Genomic DNA, 13,332 nt, shown 5'->3' on the forward strand with positions numbered 1-13,332 from the left:
ATCTAACAGAGGTGGATACGTTGAGACATGGTAGGTCTCTGTTCCATCTCTAGGAACCAACCCACACGTGGGTGCAAGCAGCCAACAACAGCAAGCAACTTGCACGTGCATACACACTTACACACTTATATATGCGTGCCTTAAAAAAAAGGAGATTAAATTGTAATTATTTTATTGCTCCATGTGCTACTTTTTCTTTCTTTTACATATATACATATATATATATATATATATATATATATATATATATATATATATATATATATATATATATATATATATATATATATATATACACACAAATACATACATACATACTGTTGAGGGCCAGGGACCGGTGGCGAGAATGACAACTAGGTGGGGGAGGTTACGTCGTCTCCCACCAGACTCCCCGGAATTGTAGGCCGTCGCTCTCGGATAATTCCGTGAGCCGGCGGGTCGCTAAACTGACCGTGGAACACCAATATCTCAACCGCATGGCGTAGGGTCTTTTTGTCTAGAACTAATTTACCTAATTAACCACGCGGTGTTGTCTACCGGGGAACCACGCCCTCGGCACGTCTTGCTCGAAGCGGGTCACTCTACCGAATGCGGTAGAGTTCCAACTACTGACTACCAACATCGGTTCGGGTGCAGTCGAGCGGAACTGCCAAAGCCGTGCCGGCTTGGATGAGCAGATTAACGGGAACAAAGACCTGGCTAAAACTCAGATCCGAACCATGCTGGACCAATGAAAGAAAGGACGGAAATGAACTGGGAACATTTCTAATAATGGTTTATTTACAATAAGGACACAGAGCAAGACTTATCTCAGAATATACAATAAATATACAAGAAATGAGCATGATCACTCAGCACACCATGAAAACTTTCCCACGAGAAGGCCCAATTGTTAAGGCATAAAAAAAAATGTTTTTTGCCTCCCTTGTGATGTGGACAAAGGCATGCATTTATGGATATACGGAGATTTGTCGACGGTTTCTATTCAAAATAGGGGCGAAGAAGACGTGCATACATCCTCACCTGAAAAGAGTCCAGCTCCTGGTCATTCAAAATACCATCATTATCAATGTCAGAAATCTTAAATATCCTTGCAAGCACCTCGGCACACTTTGGTTTGAGCTGTCGGGAGGAAATACAAAGAAAAACACACATATTAGCTTCGGCTAACACCCAGAACCAATAACGATGAACAATTTGTCATGCCAATGATGACTTTGCCCCTCAAAATAAGTAATGTTATTCTTGCAGGATAATTTAAGGTCTGTTCTTGAAGAACGTGCTTGTAGGTTTGCCACTGTTAGTGAGGTTTGTCATCCGAGACGAATCAGGTGTGAGCGTTTGATATCACGGTTGATTTTGTTATGGAGTTGCGCTGTAATTTCGTAAACCGTTGCGCTAAATATTGCCTATGAGCAGACGAAAGAGTATCCAATGGTTCATTACTTGGTTACCTTGCATGATCGTAGTTCGTGGCTTGCAGGACTGCATTGTATTTTATCAAAATTCAAAAGGTACAAAGGCGTTGATGAAGCTCAACTGTTTCTCAAGGTATTCCCCTGTGACAAGTACACTTGTCATTTCAATTTGGGTTGAGCCTCCATTCTGTGTTCATGTAAATATTTGAGACGGGCACACAGATGCTTCAGAACACACGCTTCGAGGTCTTCATCATTCATAAAATCAAGCCACCCAGATGCTCTTTGAGTGGTCCAAAGAGATGATCACCAGAAGTTGGTAATTTGGACTTATGAGAGACAATTAAAACTTCTCAACCTATCTCCACTATGGCATTACTAGTAACATCTACCATGGGATGCCGAGCATTATCATACAGTAAAGTCACGTCCTGAGACAGCATACGTGCTCATCTGCGTATCGCCTGGCTTCGTGCGCTGTGTAACAAGTCACTGTTGTGCTATGCATTGAGGTTTATTATCTTGCCAAAACGAAGTTTTTGCAAGATATGTTAGTCAGCTTGTATGTTTTTTTTTTATAATTTTTAATTTTTTTGTTTGTTTGTCTGTAATCACGTATCGATCACTCTGCAGAGCACAGTTATCATTGGAAATTTTTTTTAACTTCGCATATCAGAGGCCTATAGAGGTCCCTTTCAGCGCATAAAATTTTGAAGGTCAAGGTCACTTTGTCGCAAATCAGGGGAGTCGACAAAACCCTTATTTTTTGAGTAATTTTGATCGGATCGTCTTCAAACTTCATGGGAATATAGTTCATGGTCTAGCGCTCAGCTGATTAATTTTTGGTGGCGATCGGCCTTGACCTTCATGGTTAGCGCTGGAGGTCAAAAGTTTTTGACCCCAAGGTCAAATTTTGAAATCTTAGATACCATATCGAGTAATACCTCATATGAAAGCGCTTGATAAGTGCTTTCCAGATCTGTCAAAAGTTTGACGCTATGACGTCATTTGATGATGTCATGATGAAAAAACGGATTTTTCATGAAAATTTTATTTTCTCAGTTCTCATCAAAATCTCTTGATATTTCATGTACAAATTTCCTGGAGAGATACCATTAACCGTACGAAAATATAAAGGTCGAGGTCAAAGGTCAAGGTCACAAAAAGGTCAAGCATAAAGGTTGACGAAACCCTTATTTTTTGAGTAACTTTAATCGAATAAATAAGTCACTCATGTTCACATTTTGGCAAGATACTGGTCACCCTGGGGGTGACATTGGTTTTTATTATTTATTTTCCCCTGTTCAAATAAATCCCATACAAATTAAACCATCAAGGCCCCAAAACACTATTGCCATAAGTTTTCCAGCAATCGACATGTTTGGAGATTTTCTCCACTCAATGATAGCTAGCTTTGGGTTTGGCCTGAAACGATCGACCCATGTCTTACCATGTGACACAATCTTCAAGAAATCATCTCCTCCATGGTAGTGTTACAGGTAGCTTGACTTTTGATCATACAAGGTCACTTGGTGGCGACCTTGCATTCAGCCTTACTGAATATTAATTGAGAACGAGCATTGAACCCGTCAGTATTGACGTCAGTATTGGGGTGAACGAGCATTGAACCCGTCAGTATCAGAACTAGTTGAACAACAAAATAAATGTCTTTGTTAGTGTTTGGCATTTTTCAGGCTTGTATAATGGGCGGATACAATTACAGGTACCGTATATATTTCTAACTTAAAAAATAAATAATAAGAACTTAATAATAAAGCATATTTTTAGCAGGTTATTTTGCTGTCACTGCAGTCGTACTGATAATCTTGATTAACTTTGCAGTCATGACAAAGGGAATAGCATGTGACGACGATAACTTTTACAAAACAATTAAGAAACGTAAGCTCATCAGTTATAGCATATTAGCAGTTATCATAAGTGGTTTCTGAAATAATATACCGCTTCTCATTGAGTCATGAATAATATACTGCTGTGAAGGCCGAGCCGAGCACGAGACGTAACACCGTCTTACTATACTGCTATATTACTAAATCCGTCATCCCGACGCCAAGCGACTGACATTCAGTACGTCGCCTACAGACGTCAGATAGATTGAGTTAGATATATGGGTTCAGGCGTTCAACTGCCGTCAGCGGAGCGACGGGATGGATTGAATGATGTGCAAGTCCGTAGAGGTCTTGCTTAGTGCTGGACGTAATTCCGTAATGAGATCTCAGACGTAACGCCATAACGATGTCCCAGCAAAAATTGTGTCAGACTGAAGGACGCAAAAACCTGGCTACTTAAATATATAGATGAATGACATGATCTTCTATCCTCTCCTATATCTTCTGATATTAATTGCCATCAAGATGCTTTCCCTTTGTACTGCACCTCATTATAATTTAGCATATTAATGTACAACAACAACAGTTCTGGAAACCTCTCAGATATTCGAATCTCTTTTCTCTACTTAAACAATTAAGGAGGAATATAAAGTAGCTATACAACACCGGCAAATACTATATTTTCCTTTGTATATATAGTCGAGACTCATGGAAGAGCTATAATACCTTGTCGTTATTCGAGCTAGTACTTGTTCACTGAACGGATCAGGACGCAAAATGACAAAATGAACAGTCGAGAGAGAGAGAGAGGAGGAAACACCAACAGCGGAGTTAAAGGCCAAAATAGAGGGAGACTTAGACAAACATGGGTGTGGGGAGGAATGAGGGGCAGGAGAGAATGTATGGGGTGGACAAGATAGATACAGAAGGAAACTCTTTGGACAAAAACTGGAAATTTGGAAAGAGGGGGGATTTGTGTGGGGTGGGAGAGGGGGGTTAACGAGAGTAGAAAAGATCACCGTTTTGGATTGGGGATAATCTGAGATGTAATGGTGGTGAGCAGCTGAGTTGAAGACCTAGAGGGAAGAATGAGATTGAGGAGAATGTAGAAGTTGGTTCCACAGGCAGGAAAAAGAGAGGAACGAATGAGTGGAGGTGAGCAGTGATTCTGGATTTAGGTAGTTTCACCAGAAGGGGGATGATGGTGGACCGTGTGTGCCCTGCAGAAACCTGGGGGAAAGGGGGAGGGGGGGACGACAAAGCACGGAAACAGCAGAGGGTGCAAGACCACAAAGGTAGAGGCCAGAGACCACCGACCTGTCTGCAATCATGAAGTGATATGACCATAGACTCAGCTTCATCACAGGACATTCCAATAATCTTGAAGGCCTTGGTTTACACGGCGTCAAAAAGAAAATTACTTCGAAAGAAAACTTTCACAAGCCAATATGCCCAAAGGTCACAGCAAACCTTCAACAAGTGAACAACATTCAACTCTTTGATGAGCATCGATCTCTGTCGCAAAATAAAAATTACAATTTAGCCAATGAAATGAAGGAAACACAAATTTAAAAAAAGAATGTATCCAGGGTCTAAGGCTCATGGAGGAGCTGCAACACAAAATACGCACACAAATGGAGACATGTACATGAGACCACATCAGATACAGCCCCTGAGCTTGGGGGAAGTGACATCACTTTCCAGAGTACTCTGAACACCAGCGGTGCCATCCTTTATGAAGTTGCTCTTCTTTCCATATTTTCCTCCTTCCCACGGATGCCAATCAATGGGGTTTAGTCAGGGTAATCAAGGATGCCACAAATGTGAGCCACATCACATCACCAACCTTTCTGGTTCAGGATATGTCTTTCTGGACATCAGAAATTACTTTCTGACCATCACACACCACAGTATATCTATCGTTTGTCCAACCATCTTTCTTGTCATGTAGAAAAGACAAAAGTGTATCAATGATGCCTTACCTCCTTGTCTTTGAAGGTAAAAAGGGGAGATGTGGGATGCAGCACAGCCTTCTGCGCATAATGAAATACTTCGGAAATATTCTTCATCGTTTTGGCAGAACACTGGACACATGATTTGGGAAGGAGTGAAACAGAAGAAAGGCATTCCAATAAAACATTAAATTATGTTCACACATGGTCATCTTCATTCATTAGTTCGTACTTTAATTTTGCATATTACTGAAGAATCATACTTCTTCAGGTCATATGACAAGAGGAAATTTGGTTTGTATCGGTCTGTTGGGCACCCCGACCCGGGTAAAAAAAAAATTGTAAACCACAAACACATATGATTACCTTTCCAAACAGCCGTTAGTGCTGTTTAACACTAAAATGAAAGGGAGGAAACCCAACGATCTTGAAACATTTATGTTCATCACGTCCCCCACAGACCAACGGACCCGAGGCCAAATCTACTGCAAACTATACGTGTACCCCAGAGGATGATAATAACATGGCCCTTCCTGTCGCTGCCATTGGGAGCGGTTGCACTATTATTAAATAAACTGGCAAACAATTTCAGAAACATCGCTGGGAACTTTATCCTACAAAGATGAAATATACAAAGGTAAAAAGAAGAAAGATGCAAATGAATATCAGACATAACAGAATATAAATAATGTGGCAAGCATCCACATTTTGTTATAGAAATGGAGTTATTCAATTAAAAATTAAATATATATCAGCAAATACAACCTGTCACTTTACTGACGGGAATATTAAATGGGAGGAGGGAGAAAGAGGGAGGGGAGGTGGGAGAGAGAGAGAGGGGGAGAGAGAGAGAGAGAGAGAGAGAGAGAGAGAGAGAGAGAGAGAGAGAGAGAGAGAGAGAGAGAGAGAGAGAGGGAGAGAGAGGGAGAGACAGAGACAGAGACAGAGACAGAGACAGAGACAGAGACAGAGACAGAGACAGAGACAGAGACAGAGACAGAGACAGAGACAGAGACAGAGACAGAGACAGAGACAGAGACAGAGAGAGAGAGAGAGAGAGAGAGAGAGAGAGAGAGAGAGAGAGAGAGAGGTTGGGGAGAGAGAAAGGAGGGAGGTGGGGAGAGAGAAAGGAGGGAGGTGGGGAGAGAGAAAGGAGGGAGGTGGGGAGAGAGAAAGGAGGGAGGTGGGGAGAGAGAAAGGAGGGAGGTGGGGAGAGAGAAAGGAGGGAGGTGGGGAGAGAGAAAGGAGGGAGGTGGGGAGAGAGAAAGGAGGGAGGTGGGGAGAGAGAAAGGAGGGAGGTGGGGAGAGAGAAAGGAGGGAGATGGGGAGAGAGAAAGGAGGGAGGTGGGGAGAGAGAAAGGAGGGAGGAGGGGAGAGAGAAAGGACGGAGGTGGGGAGAGAGAAAGGAGGGAGGAGGGGAGAGAGAAAGGACGGAGGTGGGGAGAGAGAAAGGAGGGAGGTGGGGAGAGAGAAAGGACGGAGGTGGGGAGAGAGAAAGGAGGGAGGTGGGGGAGAGAGAAAGAAGGGAGGAGGGGAGAGAGAGAAAGAAGGGAGGAGGGGAGAGAGAGGGAGGGAGGGGGAGAAGGAGGAAGGGTGAAGAGAGAAAATGGAGGGGTTGGGAGGGGGAGAGAGAGAGGGGAGGACGGAGGAAAAAGTGAGGGGACGGGGGGGAGCGACACCTCACCAAATGTCACTATACACTCCGGGAGAGGGGGAGGTGGTGCTGGAAGCGAGGCTAATTGGGGAGGGAGGAGGGGATAAGTGAGGAGGGGGAGTGGGTTTGGGATGAGGTAAGCATGAGGGGAGGCATTTTTGACTTGCGTTTGGTAGTGTGACATGTGGAGAAGGGAGACGTGGGGGGGGGGTGTAGTACAGGATTGAATGAAATAGGGTACGTTATAACAGCATGCAAATACAGCACACGGAGACTGCCAGGAGAAGTCCATGGGGTGAAGAGGGGAGGGAAGGCAGCGTGAGGGGAAGGGAAGACAGGGCGAGGGGAAGGGAAGACAGGGCGAGGGGAAGGGAAGACAGGGCGAGGGGAAGGGAAGACAGGGCGAGGGGAAGGGAAGACAGGGCGAGGGGAAGGGAAGACAGGGCGAGGGAAGGGAAGACAGGGCGAGGGGAAGGGAAGACAGGGCGAGGGGAAGGGAAGACAGGGCGAGGGAAGGGAAGACAGGGCGAGGGGAAGGGAAGACAGGGCGAGGGAAGGGAAGACAGGGCGAGGGGAAGGGAAGACAGGGGGAGGGGAAGGGAAGACAGGGGGAGGGGAAGGGAAGACAGGGCGAGGGGAAGGGAAGACAGGGGGAGGGGAAGGGAAGACAGGGCGAGGGGAAGGGAAGACAGGGCGAGGGGAAGGGAAGACAGGGCGAGGGGAAGGGAAGACAGGGCGAGGGAAGGGAAGACAGGGCGAGGGGAAGGGAAGACAGGGCGAGGGGAAGGGAAGACAGGGCGAGGGAAGGGAAGACAGGGCGAGGGAAGGGAAGACAGGGCGAGGGGAAGGGAAGACAGGGCGAGGGGAAGGGAAGACAGGGCGAGGGAAGGGAAGACAGGGCGAGGGGAAGGGAAGACAGGGCGAGGGAAGGGAAGACAGGGCGAGGGGAAGGGAAGACAGGGCGAGGGAAGGGAAGACAGGGCGAGGGGAAGGGAAGACAGGGCGAGGGAAGGGAAGACAGGGCGAGGGGAAGGGAAGACAGGGCGAGGGGAAGGGAAGACAGGGCGAGGGGAAGGGAAGACAGGGCGACGCGAAGGGAAGACAGGGCGAGGGGAAGGGAAGACAGGGCGAGGGGAAGGAAGGACAGGGCGAGGGGAAGGGAAGTGAGGGCGAGGGGAAGGGAAGAGAGGGCGAGGGGAAGGGAAGACAGGGCGCGGGGAAGGGAAGACAGGGCGAGGGAAGGGAAGACAGGGCGAGGGGAAGGGAAGACAGGGCGAGGGGAAGGGAAGACAGGGCGAGGGAAGGGAAGGCAGGGCGGGGGGAAGGGAAGACAGGGCGAGGGGAAGGGAAGACAGGGCGAGGGGAAGGGAAGACAGGGCGAGGGGAAGGGAAGACAGGGCGAGGGGAAGGGAAGACAGGGCGAGGGGAAGGGAAGACAGGGCGAGGGGAAGGGAAGACAGGGCGAGGGGAAGGGAAGACAGGGCGAGGGGAAGGGAAGACAGGGCGAGGGGAAGGGAAGGCAGCATGAGGGGAAGGGAAGACAGGGTGAGGGGAAGGGAAGACAGGGTGAGGGGAAGGGAAGGCAGCATGATAAAACGCACCCAAACAGTAACATTTTCTTTTTAACCGCCGGGTTCAACATAAAACCGTGCGGGAGCATTTAAAACCCACACGATCTGCCTGGCAAAGGCCTACCTGCATGCATGCTTGCAAATGAAGTGACCTTTGCACCCCTCCGATCGGCTCACTCCGAATCTGATTTGTACATCCTACACAATGGGGAGGAGTTTTATATATTTACTTACTTTTGTATACATTGTTGAGGCTCGCATGAGAGCTAACACACAGAACGCACAACAAGAGGGGCACGAGTCAAGCGCGATGGGAGAGTGAATGACAAAACAGTGGGGAACAGAGACAATAGGAGGTCTGTGGAAGGGAGAGGGATGGGGCGGAGTACACAAGGTAAATAAGATGGACGCCACAGGGAGTTTCAGGACTTTACATGACAGGGAACTTTCAGGAAGGAAAGCAGGGAATTTGAAGGAGGTGAGTTTGGGGTGGATTGACAGGGGTAGAAATGATCGTGGTTTTTGATGGGCGAAAATAAAAGGTGGTAGTGAACAGCTGTTTTGAAGACTTGGAGGGAAGAGTGAGATTGAAGAGAGTGTGAGAATTTGTTCCAAAGGCAGGAAAAACAGTGATGAAAGAGTGAAGGTGAGCAATGATTCGTGATTTTGGTAGTTTTACCAGAAGGGGGTTGCGGGTGGACGTTGAGCACCCTGCGTAAATATCGGGGGGGGGGACATATGGCAGACAGAGTGGAGAGGGGGGGGCGAGACCAGCGAGGAGACGGTGGAAGACACAAAGACCACCGACCTTCCTGTGGTGAGAGAATGAGAGGACCAAAGACTCAGTCTCACCGTGGGACATATCAGTGATCATAAATGCCTTGGTTTCCACAGCATGAAGCCGAGAAAAGGTGAGAGATGGGAGAACTAGCCCAGAGGGGAGTTGCGCTGTTAATACTCCATCAGCCTGCAGACGAAAGCTTTGTATGTGGTCAGGAGCTCAGGTTGTCCGGGAAAGGACTTTGCATGACAGAGGATACCCAGTCAGCGACTGGCTTTGGAGACCAGGTTGGAAATGTAGCTTTCCAAGGAAAGATCATGGCAGGTAGTGAGACCGAGAAGCTTGAATGAAAGGACTTCTTCAAGAGGATTGTTGAGAAAGTAGATTGGGGGGAGGGGTGGGGGCGGGGGTTCCAGACGGTCCTTTCGGAGAGACAAAGTGAGAGTGTGAGATTTATCCGGATTGAAAGACATGTTCCACGTGTTGGACCAGCTTGTGATTTTGTCCACATCTGCAGAGAGCGAAGAAGCTACTGCTTGCCAAGCTGAGGGATGGCAGATGACAGGCAGAGGGTGGCGTCATCAGCAAAGAGATAAAGAGGATTTTCCAGAGAATCGGAGAGATCATTGATGAAAACCAGAAAAATAACAGGGCCCATAACACTGCCTTGAGGAACTCCAGCCTGGACAAGAAGAGGGGATGAGAGGACTCCATTTAGGGCCACACGTTGGCTGTGACAGGAGAGGACATCTGCGAGCCATGAGTGGAGATGGCCTTGGATACCACAGGAAGAGAGTTTGGTGAGCACTGCAGGTTGCCAGACCGCATCAAAAGCACGCGATATGTCTAGTGAGATGGCTCTGATTTCATGTCTGGCATTGAGGACCTCCATCCATTTTGGGAGAGCACGTCAAAACTGCTTCAGGCCTACACCAAGTTTTCCCATGGCTTCACCCTGCCCAGGCGTAGGTCACCATCTTTCGAGTACCAACAAATGCGCTCCGACTCCACATGCCATTCAAAATGAATCTGTCAGTCCTTAACAGACCCCTTGACAGAGGGGTAGTGATCGGGGAGCAGTGGGCAGGGGGGAAGGGGAAGGAGAGACAGGGAGGGGGAGTGAGAAACAGGAGGGGAGGGGTGTGAGAGAGAGGGAGGGGGAAGGGGTGTGAAAGACAGGGAGGGGGAGGGGTGTGAGAGACAAGGAGGAGGAGGGTGCACGAGAGACAGGGAGAGGGAGCGGCGCGAGAGACAGGGAGAAAGGAGGGGCGCGAGAGACAGGGAAAGGGAGGGGCGTGAGAGACAGGAAGAGGGAGGGGCGCGAGAGACAGGGAGACGGAGGGGCGCGAGAGACAGGGAAAGGGAGGGGCGTGAGAGACAGGAAGAGGGAGGGGCGCGAGAGACAGGGAGACGGAGGGGCGTGAGAGGCAGGGAGACGAAGGGGCGTGAGAGGCAAGGAGAGGGAGGGGCGCGAGAGGCAAAGGAGGGACCAACTCCATATTAATGCCCATGATTTTGGAATGAGATGTTGGATACGCAAGTGTCCACATACGTTTGTCCATGTAGTGTATGTGTTATGGTTAAATCTGGTCTCATGTGCCTTTTGCTTTCTTGCCTGCAGATATGTGCGTTTGAATGATTGCTTGCGTGTGTGTGTGTGTGTGTGTGTGTGTGTCTGTGGGTGTGTGTGTGTGTGTGTGTGTGTGTGTGTGTGTGTGTGTGTGTGTGTGTGTGTGTGTGTGTGTGTGTGTGTGTGTGTGTGTGTGTGTGTGCAATAAATAATTGTTTGTTGTTACTTCCAATCTGTCTCGGTTGTCTTTGCCTTCCTTGGTCCAACTTAGTGGACAAGTATAGTTAGGTGGGAAGTTGTACCTGATGTGGATTTTTTAAACCCACTTTGTTGTGATCGTTGTCCTCCTGAAGGATTCTAACTGGTCGATTGTGGAATCCTATTTGACTTCAGACAGAGTTTAACGTTTGTCTGATTTGATTATAAAACCCTACAAAAAACCCTATCGACACTGATAAAACTGATGTCCACACAAGTCCTTCCTTGTGAAACAATTTATTTCCTAATTATACACCATACACTTCTCTCCCTTGTACAATGAACTTAAGAATCCCCATTTGATTGCAATATTATTTGGTTCTATTTCATTTATTCTTATTTTAGTTAACAGTTAGACCAACCCGATTCAATTCACTTCTACATTCCATCAGAGAGTTTTATTCTAACTTGGTACTTGGTCAGTTCCAAGGAGTACGAGCCACTGAGAAACTATACTTCCTCACGTGCTCGTACTGAGAACAATGTGCCTTTCAAAATATTTATACTTCCATGAGAGAGAGGTTGGGGGATATTCACCCAGACTGTAGACGTGTCCTTTAGACAAAAGCCACTTTGTACATTTTCTAAGCAAAGGTTCATTTATCAGCTCGGTCACCCTGCTCCAGAACAACACATTTCTTATCATTTAGGGCAAAAGTCTTTTGGCCAGAAATGACAGCCAATTCAATTTGCAGCATAAAAGTTACATTTCTGAAACTCCATTTGTTACAATTTAAAATACATTAATATAAAATTTTCCCCCCCATACCCCACCTGATTTGCTGTTAGCCGGTGCTGCACATATCTGTTCTGTTTGGCAGAAGATCACCAGGTGTGGCGCAGAGGGTGTGGCCTCCAGTTAGATTGCCGTACCAATAGAAAGGTATTGTCGAAACATTGAAGCATAATCCTGCTAGGCCGGTAGTCTGAATCAAGCATCTATGGCTGTGTAAGAACTACAGCACATTGGACGGTGGAGTTGTACATATACAGAGACATGACAGAAGTAAATATACACCTTAAATTTCTTCATTTTATCTGTGTAAAGAAAGTTTTACTCAGTGATTTGTCCTAATATTCAACTATTTATTTGCAGAAACGAGTTCCTGAGTCGTGTGTGACAATTATCTCTGCCTCAAACCCAGGGAGCACATGACCTTTGCAATTTTCAAAGAGGACGAATTGTTGGCAAATTTTAAGGTAGAGTCAGCCAGCGTCAGATAGCTCAGAACCTTGGCATTCCGCTTTCGACGGTCAATCAGGTGATTGTGAAATTCATCAGCAAAGGCAAGGAATCCACAGCTTCCTGTTCTGGTCGACCTGGGCCCTCAGAAAAGTGTCTTCTCGCTGTCAAGCGGTCCAATGAGAAAATTTCCCATTGCAAGGCAGCAGATGTTGCAGAGGAGGTCCAAGTTAGCTCAAGAACTGCCATGTGATACCTTCATCAACTGGGCTACTATGGGAGAGCAGCTTGGAGAAAACCTCTTCTTGGACCAGCCAACATTCAAAGGAGAAAGAAGTGGGTTGACGAGATGGTCAGCAGACCCTTGGAGTTTTGGGAAACTGTAATTTTTTCAGATGAGTCCCAAGTTGCTCAATTTTCCGAAAGTGGACATGTATTGGTCTGGAGACTTCCCAGTCAAGATTTCTCTTTGAACCAATTGCAGCCAACTGTAAAACACGGTGGTTTTTCAGTGATTGTGTGGGAGCAATCTGGAGCACTGGTCGGTCAGAGCTTGTGGAATTTGTTGGCAACATCAACACGATGATATACATTTCTATCCTTGAGGATGGACACCTCCCTGTTTTCTCCACTGGTCAGATGGTCAAAAACAACACTCTGTTCATGGAAGATGGAGCTCCATGCCGCACTGTAAAGAAGATCAAAGAATGGCAGAACAGAAATGGGATCAAGCGACTTCCATGTCCAAGTCAGTCTCCTGACATGAATCCCATTGAACACCTCTGGGCCATATTGGATCGAGCCGTGCGGAAAAATCCAGGAAACCAACATCACGGGCAGAATTGCTGAACCTTTTGCGTGAAGCCTGTGCAGAAACCCCACAAGAGAAAATTTCAAAACTTGTTAGTTCTCTGCCTGAAAGAGTAAAAACATTGAAATCTGCAAATGGCACATCTACCAAATACTAATGTATGTATTAAAATGGATCAAATGTTCTTCGAATGTTAAATTAATGAATTCTTTCAAAATCATGGTGTCTATTTACTTCTGTCATGTCTCTGTAGATGAGAATCCCAATGTTACACACCCACTCAGCTG

The 13,332-nt window shown here is 46.8% G+C and overlaps 1 protein-coding gene across 4 annotated transcripts in view; it reads right to left on the minus strand.

The window, feature by feature from the left end:
• LOC147022175 (mitochondrial Rho GTPase 1-like) overlaps positions 1–13,332 on the minus strand; it is a 105,762-nt gene that overhangs the window by 37,415 nt on the left and 55,015 nt on the right. For all 4 annotated transcript variants that reach the window (XM_085892829.1, XM_085892831.1, XM_085892830.1 and 1 more), the window contains 2 exons: positions 5,248–5,349; positions 1,024–1,122 (listed from right to left, as the gene is read on the minus strand). In XM_085892829.1, coding sequence (XP_085748955.1) covers positions 1,024–1,122; positions 5,248–5,349 — 201 coding nt within the window. The remainder of the gene's footprint in view (positions 1–1,023; positions 1,123–5,247; positions 5,350–13,332) is intronic.

Source organism: Eptatretus burgeri, chromosome 8, assembly GCF_056783735.1.
Source record: "Eptatretus burgeri isolate ZD-2024b chromosome 8, Ebu_testis_v1, whole genome shotgun sequence".
Lineage (NCBI taxonomy): Eukaryota > Metazoa > Chordata > Myxini > Myxiniformes > Myxinidae > Eptatretus > Eptatretus burgeri.